The sequence below is a fragment of the Castor canadensis genome, chromosome X (assembly GCF_047511655.1).
Source record: "Castor canadensis chromosome X, mCasCan1.hap1v2, whole genome shotgun sequence".
Taxonomy (NCBI): Eukaryota; Metazoa; Chordata; class Mammalia; order Rodentia; family Castoridae; genus Castor; species Castor canadensis.
This window is the reverse complement of record NC_133405.1, coordinates 81,401,514-81,415,540: the sequence shown is the minus strand read 5'-3', so window position 1 is coordinate 81,415,540 and position 14,027 is coordinate 81,401,514. Positions and strand designations below refer to the sequence as shown.

At 54.0% G+C, this 14,027-nt stretch overlaps 2 protein-coding genes and 1 long non-coding RNA gene across 3 annotated transcripts; 1 reads left to right on the top strand and 2 right to left on the bottom strand.

Moving 5' to 3' along the window:
* Positions 1-568: 568 nt before the first annotated feature.
* Cxhoc101059915 (chromosome X LOC101059915 homolog) lies at positions 569-4,258 on the top strand. The gene is made up of 6 exons (XM_074062264.1): positions 569-1,831; positions 1,974-2,041; positions 2,910-3,042; positions 3,309-3,354; positions 3,947-3,988; positions 4,085-4,258. Exons 1-5 carry the CDS (start codon positions 569-571, stop codon positions 3,976-3,978), a joined length of 1,542 nt encoding a protein of 513 aa, XP_073918365.1. The 3' UTR covers positions 3,979-3,988; positions 4,085-4,258.
* A 4,355-nt stretch (positions 4,259-8,613) lies between these two features.
* Positions 8,614-9,945, bottom strand: LOC141419772 (uncharacterized). Its single transcript, XR_012444464.1, has 4 exons — positions 9,821-9,945; positions 9,509-9,554; positions 8,875-8,916; positions 8,614-8,780 (listed from the first exon to the last, which is right to left on the bottom strand). It is a non-coding gene; the product is annotated as an uncharacterized lncRNA (long non-coding RNA).
* An 830-nt stretch (positions 9,946-10,775) lies between these two features.
* On the bottom strand, positions 10,776-12,279 carry LOC141419462 (uncharacterized protein CXorf49 homolog). Its single transcript, XM_074062263.1, has 2 exons — positions 11,126-12,279; positions 10,776-10,797 (listed from the first exon to the last, which is right to left on the bottom strand). The coding sequence occupies exons 1-2, from the start codon at positions 12,277-12,279 to the stop codon at positions 10,776-10,778; spliced, it is 1,176 nt and encodes a 391-aa protein (XP_073918364.1).
* Between the last annotated feature and the right edge of the window lie 1,748 nt (positions 12,280-14,027).

Here is a 14,027-nt window from a genome sequence, read left to right as displayed (position 1 = left end):
CCTGCCCTTCTCAGCCCGCCAATACAGCGTCATGGGTACACTGCCACGCACGCAATTGATTGCTGTGGTAATCAAACAGTAGTAACAAAACCTGCACAGCCCCACAAATCTCCGTTCTGGCCCCTTTCGGAAAATGTACGTGGACAAGTGATCAGGGACTGCGCTGCTTCCTTGCCCATTTTCCTGTCGCGCTGGAGGACTTGCTATGGAACAGAGGCTGGCAAACCAGAAGGACAGGACAAGGAAGAAAGGGGATGTGAAGCCTGACGACCAGACTCCACCGCACCCACTGGCTTCTGACAAGGCAAGGCCACCCAGGGATTAACGTCAACAAAGCACCCTCATTCCTATTGGCTGGGGCCTCGGGTGACGGCTCAACAAGGGGCGCCCTGGTTGGCGGAAAGTCAGACCAATGAGAAGTCCAAGGCGCAGACATTGAAGGCTCACGAAACCGCGCATTGCTTGACGTGGACACGTGCCGTGCCTACGGTGACGGCATCACAGCAGGCCTCCCTGGTCACGCAGTGAGACCGTTCTCCCCACAAACTGGGCAGCTGGGACTGGGGACATGAGATCCCGCAGTGAGGCTTCTGCTCGGCATGCTGCCTTTGGCCCTGAAGGTGGGAAGCGCACAGGTGCCCACCTGGTCAGCCCTGGAGTCGCCAGGGCATCCGGTCTAGGCCCTGACCTGAGACCGCCACAGAGTGGTGAGGGCGAGGGTGGCCTCCCAGATTCCGAGGACTTCCAGTTGGAGGCTGGATCAGAGCAGGACGAGATAGAGGGGAGAAGGGCTGTGCTTTGGGGCTGTGAAGGTAGGCCTGGTACACCGGCAGATGAGAAATGGGACGTTCTGGATTACATACCCCACCTTAATGTCGAGGCTGTGCCCGTAGTACAGCAGATGCCCGAACGAGAAGCATGGGGCATCCGCAGACATCCATCCCCAGAAAGCTGTGTCGCAGAACCGTCCGCCACTTGGGCGGACACAGACCCAGGCCCCAACAGGAGAGGCGCACCGGCCCCGAGCGGTGTGGAGGCAGAGCAAGCCTCTGCCTCCCCTCTTCGCCTGGGTGGGCACGAGCGAGGTGGGGCCTGGGTGAATCAGAAGAGAGGCACCAATATTAGGAGGAGGGTCAGCTGGAAAAGCCAGCGGCCCTCCACCGATCCCGAGTCTTCAGATGAGTTCAGTGAGAGACCGCCGATAGCGGGGAGCAGTCACCCCAAAGACGGAGGCCAGGCCAAGTCCAACAGCCCCAAGGAATCAGGAGACACAGCCAGACACTCAAATGTCCAGGCCAGGGAGAGTTTCCTTCATATGTCCCGCATTGTGCTCACCTCTGCTTCCCGGGGACTAATGACAACAATGGACAAGCAGGACGCTGGAGAGCAGGAACCCTCTTTCCCTAAGAGAAAACAAAGTGTGGTCTGGGGCAAGGGGGAGAGCAGACCCAGCCACCCAGAAGCTGCTGGTACTGCTGGTGCTGCTGCTGTAGCAGCAGCAGCAGAAGACCTGCCCAGAACCAGTCCTAGAAAGAAGGCAGCCCAGGACAAGAAACCCCTGGGGATTACCTCAAGAGTTATCCTGGGGAGAGCTTTCCCTCCATGGGGGCAGAGGATCCAAGCAGCTCCCCTGGAACCTGCCACCTTCCCCCCAGTCTCGGGAATTCCACTGCTTGGGAGTCCCAGGAGATACTCTGTGCTGCCTTCTGGACCCAAACTGTCCAGGCAAGGCGGCCCTGGGAAGAGACCTGTGGCAAGAAGAATAAGGGAGTCCCAGCCTCTGGCCAGAGAAGATAATGACCCAAATAGAGATCTTGTCCTGCAGGCCCAAGTGAGTAGGCAGGTCCTCCTCCTCCTCCTCCTCCACCTCCTTCCCCTCCTCCTCCCCCGCCTCCTCCTCCTCCTCTCTTTCCCTGCCCTTCCCACCCCTGGTCCACACATCTTTGTCCCTGCTACCTCTGCTCCTTGCTCAGGGGCTGTCATCGGGAGCCCAAAGTCATCAGCATGCCAAATCCAGGGTCCCGGCAGTACAGGCGCACAGGTCAGTGTTTGCCAGGCCCCGTGCGTTTGCTGCCCCTCCAGACTGGGGCTGGGATGGGATGCAGGACTGGCTGGATGCAGGATTTGGGTCCAGAGACCACATACAGCCTCCTAATTCCTCTGTCTAGGCTCTTCCCCAAGCCTGTCTAGCACAGGGCCTGGACCTTTTCGCTACCCCCCATTCTTCTCCCTGGCTCAGCTCTGCCTCCAAGCCTGAGGCTGACTGAGGCAGAAAGTGCTGATGAACTGAGCCTCCCATTTCCCCTCCCTGTTCCCGACCTCACCCCAGCCCCTACTCACGCCTACTCACAAACTTTTATGTTAGTGTCCAACATACAGGCCAGGCCCACCTTTCCTGTACCTGCATCGTGGAGAAATCAGCAGGGGTGACACCCGCACCAGAGCACGACGTGTTGCAGAAAGCTCCCAGCCCGTGGCTCTGAGCCAGGGAGGCATGACAACCAGAGGCCTTGCACCTTCTGGTGAGTCCTGTGGGTGGGAGAGCAGTGGAGTGGAGAAGGGTGAAGGAGGGAAATGTCGGGTTCTGTCACTTCTGGAGAGGGGCAGGGGGCCCAGCCTTGTTTCTCTGGCTACCCCGCTCACCCAGACAGCGCTCTTGCAGGACACGGCATGGGCAGGGTTGCCCTCGGGACACATCATCCTGCCAGTGGAGTCTGTACAGTGGGGGTGTTTGATAACAGTGCCCAGACTCCAACCCCAGGAGTTAAACTTTCAGCACACAGACTCTTTTTCTTGTTGCGCTGACACACTCTGGGAGCAGGGAAGGCAGGCCCATGGTGGGATGGGGCAGAGCAGGTGCAAGTTGCTGCCAGCAGAGGGCGATGCTGCCTCGCTTGAGCCTGTGCCAGAACCCTCCCACCTCACGCTCCTGCCAAGGAGCTGGACTTTTTGTGTTCTCTTTCAGGTGACCAGGAACCACCCATGCAACCCCCAGTTCCGGAAAGACAACAGCGGCCATCTGGAGAAGGGACCTGTCTCCGGGTAATGCTTTCTCTGGCTCCTAGAAATACCGTCCCCAGCTTGATCGCAGGCTCCCTATTCTGGTTAAGCTGACTTCTGTGCCCTCTCCCACCCCACACCACTGGAGAGAGGACACCCCCCGCCTTTCCACTCGGGATTCCATGCCACTCTTGTCACAGGGCTGGGGGATGTGAGGGATGTAAGGCGCCAGGGCTGGTGGGGGATGAGGAGACTGGAGACTGGTGTATTAATAATCCTTGCTTTTTCTGTGCTGTCTGCTGGGCCAGTGTCAACTGCTACAGAAAGAAATAGAGGAGCTCAAGGAACAACTAGGTATGATGGACCCGTGTCAGGGGCATGAGCCTAGACACACCTGGGTGTCTGGGAGCAAATGCATAAGGCAGGGCTGGGATGCAGTTACCGGCAGCATCACAGGGATCCGTAATCCCTGGGAAGGAGAAACCAAGCTGGCCTGGCCCTGGAGCCTCTGTGTAGTGACTGCTGGGGTGTGCCCAAAAGCAGTGCATTGTCTAAAGTCTGTGTGCGTTCTGCCTACCAGTCCTAGAGATCTCCTTTACTCAGGGCCTTTGCAGATACCTCCTTTATATTCCCTTTAAGTGCTGGTTGGTGTGGCTTGTCAGAGATTTGGTGTCATATATTTGTTTGCTGGCTTGCTTTCAACTGGTCTGAATGGTCTGCCATGTCCCACCCTTGAGAACAACTGGTTCAGGTTGTTGAGGCGTAGAGTCATTTCCACATTGAGTAGGTGTGGTTGGTGGGGGTGTCAGTTCCAGGCCTGCTTGGACAGGGGCTGGAGGGGAAGCAGGTTGCAGGGCTGACAGTTTCCTCTGGCTGGTGGGGGGTTGGGAGGGCGGGTTCCTGTATCCCCATGTCTGGAGTACCCAGTCATGCCTCTCTGTTTCAGCCATCTATCAGTCCCTCACTGAGAAGTTCTAAGGCCTTGAAAGTAAGTGTTTTCCTCATTAACTTACCCCCCACTTTCCCATTTTCCCGACTGTCCAGGAGGGCCACAGGCTGCCCCTGACTCTGCTCTGCTTGACAGGTTGAACCCAGCACCTTTTTACGAGACGAGCGGCTGGTACCTATGGAGCCCAGGAGCTGCGGCCCAGCTGCTTCAGTCCAGTTCTTCTCAGCCAGGGCCACCTGTCTGTCTTGTCTCTTGGCCCCTGCGCACCCCAGTTTACAGAAGTTTCTGATTAAAGCGCCTCTCGTGTTCCATGGTCTTCCCTCTCTCTGTGGCGTGGAGGTTGTGGGGTACAGGAGATGGGTGGGACACTGCCCTGTTTCAGAGCACTTTAAGAACTGTACCCATGGCATTGTGTGGCTGGCCTTCTCCCTGAGAGGAGTCTGGGCCCACTTCTGAGCAGGAATCCTTCATCATGGCTTCCCGTGGTACCCTGGGTCTGGGTTCTGTGTGGGATGAACATTTCCTCCCGTTCCCCACAGGCCCTCTTCTTGCCCTCTACTGACACCCTTCTCTCTGGGGGAGTCTCATGGAACCCATTTTTCCTGCTATTTCCCACCACAAGCAGGAGCTGTTGAGCCCCTTCTAGAGCACCTGTCCCTCCTGCCTTTCTTGCTCTGTTTTGCTGCCCTCTTTCTCCCCTGTCACCCTTCTTTTCTCTCCTGAGCAACCTTGATGTGTCCCATGTCCTTCTGCTCGAGTACTGTCCTCAGGGCCCTTCCAGTGGACATTAGAGGACCCGATTGTTCTCATCTTCCCCCTTTGGGCCCAGTCCTCCTGCTGGACTCATTACTACCTCTGCGTACTTAGCTTGAAATTGCCCATCATTTCAGTTCCTGCTCAGCCCTCACCTTGGAAAGTCAGTGTCTTACCCTGTGATTCTTTCCCTTCTGATTTCAGTGGAGGTATAGAGAGACAGATCACCTCCCAGTGGGTGGTGGAGAAAAGTAAATGTTGGGGAAATATTGGGGGAAGGTAATCCAGGGAATGGATCATAGTGTGTTTATGTGTCTATGTTGGAAATGGCAAAGTGAGTGTGTCCTGGAGACTTTGGGCCACCTGGGCAGAATTACCTGCCAGTAGCCAGCATGTTCAGTATCAAGAATTTCACATCCTCTAACTCTAGGTCACTGACTAGCCGGACCTAAGCTAATCAGCTCCACAGGCCTAATTTGGAAAGTATCAGTTAGTTTCTAATGATACATCCTCATGCGCATGGATGGTCCTCAACATATACTGTTTGCCCACCCACATGTAACAAATATTCGTGGATGTGATGCATGTTCATCTCAGCAGTCTTCCAGGTTGCCTGCTGAAGTCACAGGACATTTGTGTGAGTTCCGTGTTCTGATTATGCCCTGACTACCAGGTAGTTGGGATGGCCTCCTTTAGCCAGAGCCCAGTATCAAATAACCACAGACACAAGAAAAATTTATATTAGAGTGAAGTAAGGAGATGGAGGTGAGGCAGGGGAATTGTCTTCCAAATCTCATTCCACAAAGATTGGATACTTAAGACACACAGGGGACATATAGAACAGAGTGATCAAGGTGTATATGTAGGTCAGTCCGGCTTTGTGTACTTGTGAATGAAATGAATCAGGCATGATGGCCCATGAGGAAGGAGGGTGTGATTCAGGAGAGGAGGCACAAGAGACAGGATTTACAATCTAAGGGAGCAAATGCACAAAAGCAAGGTTGCTATCTACTTTTTACAAGGGGAGATTTTCAACTCCTAAAACAAATCAAGTGCCGAGGTCAGAGCTGTCAAATGCTGGCTTTCCTGCAGTAGCTCTCCATCCTACTCTGGGATGAGTGAGATGTCTCAAAATCCTGTCTGGTGGATGGAATGCTGATTTGCGGGCTGGCTTCCTCAGAGTAGCTGCTCTGCGCCTCATGTCTAAAGCAGGGAGCTCAAATGGGAGGTGGCCACACCCTAAGCTAAATGAAAGGAGAGGATGGACACAGTGAAGATGAAGAGTAGCAGAGTGGGCCTGCCCATGCAGAGGGTGTCGGGCTTGGTCCCACCCTGCCCCTTCCTCCCCCTCTGTCCCTTCTGGGCCTTGTGGTCTGAGCTTAAGGAGACACATTGTCACACACACAGTAAGACATTCACTGACCTCAGAGCTGGAATGGATCAGCAGTGTGTGCTTAACCATCCACTTCAAACCCCCACCTGAAAAGGCTGGCTTGATTCTTAGGCTGTGGCTCTGATCCTGACTCAAGCGGCTGTTTCTTGGAGGGTTAACAAGGGGAGCTGGTGTCTGAGTGATGAAGTTTGGCAGAGACTCTGCAGCTGGGGTGTCTTCCACCTGAGGCAGCTGGGACGGTTCTGACCCAGGTAAGTTCCAGTACCGGGCACTGTCCTGGGAGGCACAGAGCCATTGTCACCAGGAGAGCAACATGTTCAGGAGCCATGCCAGGGCACGCACAAGTCTAGGTGACTAGCTCTGTCAGCCCTGCTTCTTCCCACTGAACAAAAGCTCTCTGTTCCATATTCAGACCTACTGCCACACAATAATGCTGCTGTAGGGTGGCACCACAGGCAGTAGTAGGGGCCAAGGGGTCCACCTCTAGGAGAGGAAGTGGCACACTGTGGGGCTCAGGTCAGAGAAATCCATTTGGACGCTATCGGAAAGGAGGAGGTAGGACCCCTCAGCACCTTGTGTGCCCCCTCAGCCTTTCCATCAAGTCTCCTCTTCCAGCCAGGACAAGCGGGTGCCCTGGAGAGCCCCTGGTCCTGTCCTGCCTCCTGCTACTGGGTTCAGAGTGAGCTCTGGAGGTCGACCGAGCCATGTGTCTGCCCTGATGCAGGGGCACCGTGGAGCCCCAAGCAGTTGGCGCCTGGACCAAATGCCAGGGCTCCCTGGAGGTCATTTCCCAAATGTGACCTGCCACTTTTCTGGCAGGAAAGATGATGTCCTCCTGAGACTCCAGCTACGGTGGAAGGGCGGTGAGCCAGCAGGTCAGGCAGCGACAGTCAGTGAGGGTGGCTCTCCCTGGCTGTCCGGGGACCCAGCATGCCTGCAACCTGTGGACTGTGAAGTGACAACTACAGTATGAGAATTGTCAGGTGGAGTCACAATCATGGATTCTAATTCTAGTCCTTGTTGTCACAAACTCCTATGTGACCTTGGCAAACGTCATGCCCTTCTGTCTTCAATCTCTTAAGATTTCCCTTTCCCACCATATTTCCTAACCATCTGTTTCCTCTACTGGGAAAGCAAACACTTCTGTTGGCAGGTATGACTGGCTGTGTAAGTTGTAGCCACCAGAGTGGCCATGTGAAGCATCCCTGTGGTATTGGGGGAGCACTGTTCCAGTGCCCACAGCGTGAATGGTGGCCTGGCGGATGTGTAGGGTAGAAGCCTCGGTTACCTGGATTCCTAGCAAGATTCAACCCTGGTAGCCTTGGAGGCCTGCCATTTGCCCCTCTCCCCAACCACTTTCCACCTTCCAGTCCTCCAGGGGTCAATAGACTTTTAAAGAGTCCCTGACTATTCCAGGAATCACTCACTCCTGCTTAAAGGGTTAATGATGCTGTTTAGTTCATAATCCTTACCAAGATACAAAAACTAAATGAGATCATGTTAAATGTAAAATGACAAGTGCAGGAAACCTAAGTGTCCATTTGGAAGGTAAATATAAGTGCTTCAAAGAGGTAACTACTTCCCAGATCCAGAGGTGGCCCATTGCACCTTCAGAAGTCCCATTCATATCCCTTTGTGAGAAGGAAGCCAAATGCAAAAGGCCGCATACTGTGTGATTACACGTATACGACACATTCACCTCCAACCCAGAAGAGCAAAGGCACTTTATCCATTCACTGGACCCTTTTGCAAGTCAAAGGAGACACAGTAAATAAGCAGACCCCCTCTCCCCAGTATTCCCCTGACAATTGCTTTTCCCTACCACTACCACCCACTGGGAGGATCTGTCTCTCTATACCTCCACTGAAATCAGAAGGGAAAGAATCACAGGGTAAGACACTGACTTTCCAAGGTGAGGGCTGAGCAGGAACTGAAATGATGGGCAATTTCAAGCTAAGTACGCAGAGGTAGTAATGAGTCCAGCAGGAGGACTGGGCCCAAAGGGGGAAGATGAGAACAATCGGGTCCTCTAATGTCCACTGGAAGGGCCCTGAGGACAGTACTCGAGCAGAAGGACATGGGACACATCAAGGTTGCTCAGGAGAGAAAAGAAGGGTGACAGGGGAGAAAGAGGGCAGCAAAACAGAGCAAGAAAGGCAGGAGGGACAGGTGCTCTAGAAGGGGCTCAACAGCTCCTGCTTGTGGTGGGAAATAGCAGGAAAAATGGGTTCCATGAGACTCCCCCAGAGAGAAGGGTGTCAGTAGAGGGCAAGAAGAGGGCCTGTGGGGAACGGGAGGAAATGTTCATCCCACACAGAACCCAGACCCAGGGTACCACGGGAAGCCATGATGAAGGATTCCTGCTCAGAAGTGGGCCCAGACTCCTCTCAGGGAGAAGGCCAGCCACACAATGCCATGGGTACAGTTCTTAAAGTGCTCTGAAACAGGGCAGTGTCCCACCCATCTCCTGTACCCCACAACCTCCACGCCACAGAGAGAGGGAAGACCATGGAACACGAGAGGCGCTTTAATCAGAAACTTCTGTAAACTGGGGTGCGCAGGGGCCAAGAGACAAGACAGACAGGTGGCCCTGGCTGAGAAGAACTGGACTGAAGCAGCTGGGCCGCAGCTCCTGGGCTCCATAGGTACCAGCCGCTCGTCTCGTAAAAAGGTGCTGGGTTCAACCTGTCAAGCAGAGCAGTCAGGGGCAGCCTGTGGCCCTCCTGGACAGTCGGGAAAATGGGAAAGTGGGGGGTAAGTTAATGAGGAAAACACTTACTTTCAAGGCCTTAGAACTTCTCAGTGAGGGACTGATAGATGGCTGAAACAGAGAGGCATGACTGGGTACTCCAGACATGGGGATACAGGAACCCGCCCTCCCAACCCCCCACCAGCTAGAGGAAACTGTCAGCCCTGCAACCTGCTTCCCCTCCAGCCCCTGTCCAAGCAGGCCTGGAACTGACACCCCCACCAACCACACCTACTCAATGTGGAAATGACTCTACGCCTCAACAACCTGAACCAGTTGTTCTCAAGGGTGGGACATGGCAGACCATTCAGACCAGTTGAAAGCAAGCCAGCAAACAAATATATGACACCAAATCTCTGACAAGCCACACCAACCAGCACTTAAAGGGAATATAAAGGAGGTATCTGCAAAGGCCCTGAGTAAAGGAGATCTCTAGGACTGGTAGGCAGAACGCACACAGACTTTAGACAATGCACTGCTTTTGGGCACACCCCAGCAGTCACTACACAGAGACTCCAGGGCCAGGCCAGCTTGGTTTCTCCTTCCCAGGGATTACGGATCCCTGTGATGCTGCCGGTAACTGCATCCCAGCCCTGCCTTATGCATTTGCTCCCAGACACCCAGGTGTGTCTAGGCTCATGCCCCTGACACGGGTCCATCATACCTAGTTGTTCCTTGAGCTCCTCTATTTCTTTCTGTAGCAGTTGACACTGGCCCAGCAGACAGCACAGAAAAAGCAAGGATTATTAATACACCAGTCTCCAGTCTCCTCATCCCCCACCAGCCCTGGCGCCTTACATCCCTCACATCCCCCAGCCCTGTGACAAGAGTGGCATGGAATCCCGAGTGGAAAGGCGGGGGGTGTCCTCTCTCCAGTGGTGTGGGGTGGGAGAGGGCACAGAAGTCAGCTTAACCAGAATAGGGAGCCTGCGATCAAGCTGGGGACGGTATTTCTAGGAGCCAGAGAAAGCATTACCCGGAGACAGGTCCCTTCTCCAGATGGCCGCTGTTGTCTTTCCGGAACTGGGGGTTGCATGGGTGGTTCCTGGTCACCTGAAAGAGAACACAAAAAGTCCAGCTCCTTGGCTGGAGCGTGAGGTGGGAGGGTTCTGGCACAGGCTCAAGCAAGGCAGCATTGCCCTCTGCTGGCAGCAACTTGCACCTGCTCTGCCCCATCCCACCATTGGCCTGCCTTCCCTGCTCCCAGAGTGTGTCATCTCAGCTACCACTGTGGTTCCTTGGACTGTGGCTCTGGGTTGGATGCTAGCAGGACTGAGCCACCCACAGCGAGGCCCTAGGAGGAGCAACATTCATGAACGGAATGCAAGAAAAAGATTCTGTGTGCCGAAATTTTACTTCTGGGGTTGGAGTTTGGGCACTGTTACCAATTACCCCCACTGTACAGACTCCACTGGCTGAATGATGTGGCCTGAGGGTAGCCCTGCCCATACCCTGTTTCCTGCAAGTGCGCTGCCTGGGTGAGCGCGGTAGCCAGAGAAACAAGGCTGAGCTCCCTGCCCCTCTCCAGAATTGACAGAACCTGATGTTTCCCTCTTTCACTTCTCACCAATCCTTTGCTGTCCCACCCACAGGACTCACTAGAAGGTGCAAGGCCTCTGGTTGTCATGCCTCCCTGACTCAGAGCCACGAGCCGGGAGTTTTCTGCAACACGCCGTGCTCTGGTGCGGGTGTCGCCCCTGCTGATTTCTCCACGATGCAGGTACAGGAAAGGTGGGCCTGGCCTGTATGTTGGACACTAACATAAAAGTTTCTGAGTAGGCGTGTGTAGGGGCTGGGGTGAGGTGGGGAACAGGGAGGGGAAATGGGAGGCTCAGTTCATCAGCACTTTCTGCCTCAGTCAGCCTCAGGCTTGGAGGCAAAGCTGAGCCAGGGAGAAAAATGAGGGGTAGCGAAAATGTCCAGACCCTGTGCTAGGCAGGCTTGGGGAAGAACCTGGACAGAGGAATCAGGAGGTTGTGAGCAGTCTCTGGACCTAAATCAGCAACCAGTTCCACATCCCATCCCAGCCCCTATCTGGAGGGGCAGCAAATTCATGGGGCCTGGCAAACACTGACCGGTGTGCCTATACTGCTGGGACCCTGGATTTGGCATGCTGATGACTTTGGGCTCCCGATGACAGCCCCTGAGCAAGGAGCAGAGGGAACAGGTACAAAGATATGTGCACCAGGGGTGGGAAGGGCAGGGAGAGAGGTAGAGGAGGATGACCTGCCAACTCACTTGGGTCTGCAGGACAGGATTTCTATTTGGGCGATTTTCCCACCCATCCACAGGCTGGGACTCCCTTGTCCTTCTTGCCGCAGGTCTCTTTCCATCACCACCTTGTTTTGACTGCTTAGAACTCCCAAGCAGTGGAATAACTGAGATTGGGGGGAATGTTGATGGTTCCACTGGAGCTGATTTTAGCCTCTGTCCCCATGGAGGGAAGAGTGTAGCTAGGGTAACTCTTGAGGTATCATCCAGAGATTTCTTGTCCTGGGCTGCCTTTCTTCTTGGACTGGTCCTGAGCATGTCTCCTGTACCAGCAGCTCCTGGGTGGCTGTGTCTGCTCTCCCCCTTGCCCCAGACCACACTTTGTTTTCTCTTAGGGAAACAGGGTTCCTGCTCTCCAGCGCCCTGCTTGTCTATGGTTGTCATTAGTCCCTGGGAAGCAGAGGTGAGCACAGTGTGGGACATATGAAGGAAACTCTCCCTGGCCTGGACATTTGAGTGTCTGGCTGTGTCTCCTGATTCCTTGGGGCTGTTGGACTTGGCCTGGCCTCCATCTTTGGGGTGACTGCTCCTTCCCATCGGTGGTTTCTCACTGAACTCATCTGAAGACTCAGGATCAGTGGAGGGCCGCTGGCTTTTCCAGCTGACCCTCCTCCTAATATTGGTGCCTCTCTTCTGATTCATGCAGTCCTCATCTCGCTTGAGTCCACCCAGGTAAAGCGGGAAGGGGGAGGCTTGCTCTGCCTCCATACTGCTCAGGGCCGGTGTGCCTCTCCTGTTGGGGCTTGGGTCTGTGTCCGCCCAAATATCAGACAGTTCTGCGACATAGCTTTCTGGGGATGGGTGTCTGCGAATGCCCCATGCTTCTTGTTCAGGCATCTGCTGTACTACGGGCACAGCCTCGACATTGAAGTGGGGTATGTAGTTGATAGCGTCCCCTTTCTCACCTGCTTGGGAGGCAGTCCTACCTTCAAAGCCCCTAAGCACAGCCCTTCTCCCCTCCATCTCGTCTGATCCAGCCTCCAACTGGAAGTCCTCGGAATCTGGGAGGCCACCCTCGCCCTCACCACTCTGTGGCGGTCTCAGGTCAGGGCCTAGACTGGATGCCCTGGCGACTCCAGGGCTGACCAGGTGGGCACCTGTGCGCTTCCCACCTTCAGGGCCAAAGGCAGCATGCCGAGCACAAGCCTCACTGCGGGATCTCATGTCCCCAGTCCCAGCTGCCCAGTTTGTGGGGAGAACGGTCTCACTGCGTGACCAGGGAGGCCTGCTGTGATGCCGTTACCATAGGTGCCGCGTGCTTCCTCATCAAACAGAGCATGGCATAATGAGCCGTTGATGTCTGCAATGCAGCCTTCTCATTGGTCTGACTTTCCACCAACCAGGGCGCCCCTTGTTGAGCCGTCACCCGAGGCCCCAGCCAATAGGAATGAGGGTGCTTTGTTGACGTTAATCCCTGGGTGGCCTTGCCTTGTCAGAAGCCAGTGGGTGCGGTGGAATCTGGTCGTCAGGCTTCACATCCCCTTTCTTCCTTGTCCTGTCCTTCTGGTTTGCCAGCCTCTGTTCCATAGCAAGTCCTCCAGCGCGACAGGAAAATGGGCAAGGAAGCAGCGCAGTCCCTGATCACTTGTCCACGTACATTTTCCGAAAGGGGCCAGAACGGAGATTTGTGGGGCTGTGCAGGTTTTGTTACTACTGCTTGATTACCACAGCAATCAACTGCGTACATGATTGTGCGCCCATGACCCTGTATAGGAAGGCCAGTTACTATACTTGGGGGATATCAAAGGCCTGATTTCTCTGGATGTGAACCTGAGACGCCTGCCCTGCTGGAGAGGGTTACAGAGCTGGGTTGATTGTATCTATGAGACACCTGCAGTCATCCATATGTAATAAGCCCTCTACAAAACCTGTATGTATCTGGAAAATCCCTTTTCCTTGTCGTCAACATGCCTTTTAAATACATGTCTACTTCTTCACACTCACCATTAGGGATAAGGAAAGGCATAACAAATTGCCTGTCCCTATCATGTTTTAAGAAACTTGACCACCTCACTCAGTTGAAGCTTTCCCTGTCCCCCTCCTCATATTGATTCCCTTCCTCCTGTTGTCATATAGAGAGTCCTAGAATTTTCATAGCCTTTTTTTTTCTTTGCGGTACTGGGGTTTGAATTCAGGGCCTATACTTTGAGCCGTTCCACCAGCCCTTTTTTGTGGTGGGTTTTTTTTGAGATAGGGTCTCATGAACTATTTGCCCTGGCTGGCTTTGAACCGTGATCCTCCTGATCTCTGCCGCCTGAGTAGCTAGGATATAGGTGTGAGCCACTTGCACCAGGCCCTTCACAACCTTCTTCATTCTCTGTACCCCTGTGTCTCTCCTATCTCCTCTTTAATGGAGACACAAATCTCTGGCAACCCCATACCTCCTGGATATAATGTCAGTTTTGACTTCATTTCTTGAGCTTGGCGGAGCTCATTTTCAGGGGTTCCACATGGCCACCTCCACTATGACAACTTTTACAATTAAGACCAATGACCCAGAGTGGGAGTTATCACTCTGATTGCCTACTCTATCACTTAAAATGGTCTGGTCAGGACAGCTGAGAGGACCCAGCCACCTCACTGTGAACTTGACTCAATCCCCAACTCCTTTCATTACTAGAGCCACACAATCTCCATTCTAATAGTGAGTTTCATTATCACATTGGGACCTATGTTACCTCAGGCCCAGTTTTGTGTAGTCTTTGAAATGTCTGGCTCTCTCCCTTTCCCCCATATACAGACACCTGAGTAAATGTAGTGTCTTTAGGGAAGGACTGAGGCATAAGAATAGTATATCTCATCACTTTGTTTCCAGTTCCTTCCTCCTTGGATGTCATCCACTTTTTGTGTCAATGGGGCCAATCTGAAAGCTATCCGGGACTGGGAGTTGAGCAGGGGACCAAGACTTTTTA

Excerpts from the sequence above, each read along its gene's own strand:
- LOC141419462 (XM_074062263.1), bottom strand. The coding sequence starts at position 12,279 with ATGAGATCCCGCAGTGAGGCTTGTGCTCGGCATGCTGCCTTTGGCCCT. Across the intron at positions 10,798-11,125 it reads GAGTCCCAGCCTGTGGATGG|GTTCTTCCCCAAGCCTGCCT; the intron begins GTGGGAAAATCG and ends TCCTCTGTCCAG.
- Cxhoc101059915 (XM_074062264.1), top strand. The coding sequence starts at position 569 with ATGAGATCCCGCAGTGAGGCTTCTGCTCGGCATGCTGCCTTTGGCCCT. Across the intron at positions 1,832-1,973 it reads ATCTTGTCCTGCAGGCCCAA|GGGCTGTCATCGGGAGCCCA; the intron begins GTGAGTAGGCAG and ends CTCCTTGCTCAG. Across the intron at positions 2,042-2,909 it reads CCGGCAGTACAGGCGCACAG|AACCCTCCCACCTCACGCTC; the intron begins GTCAGTGTTTGC and ends AGCCTGTGCCAG.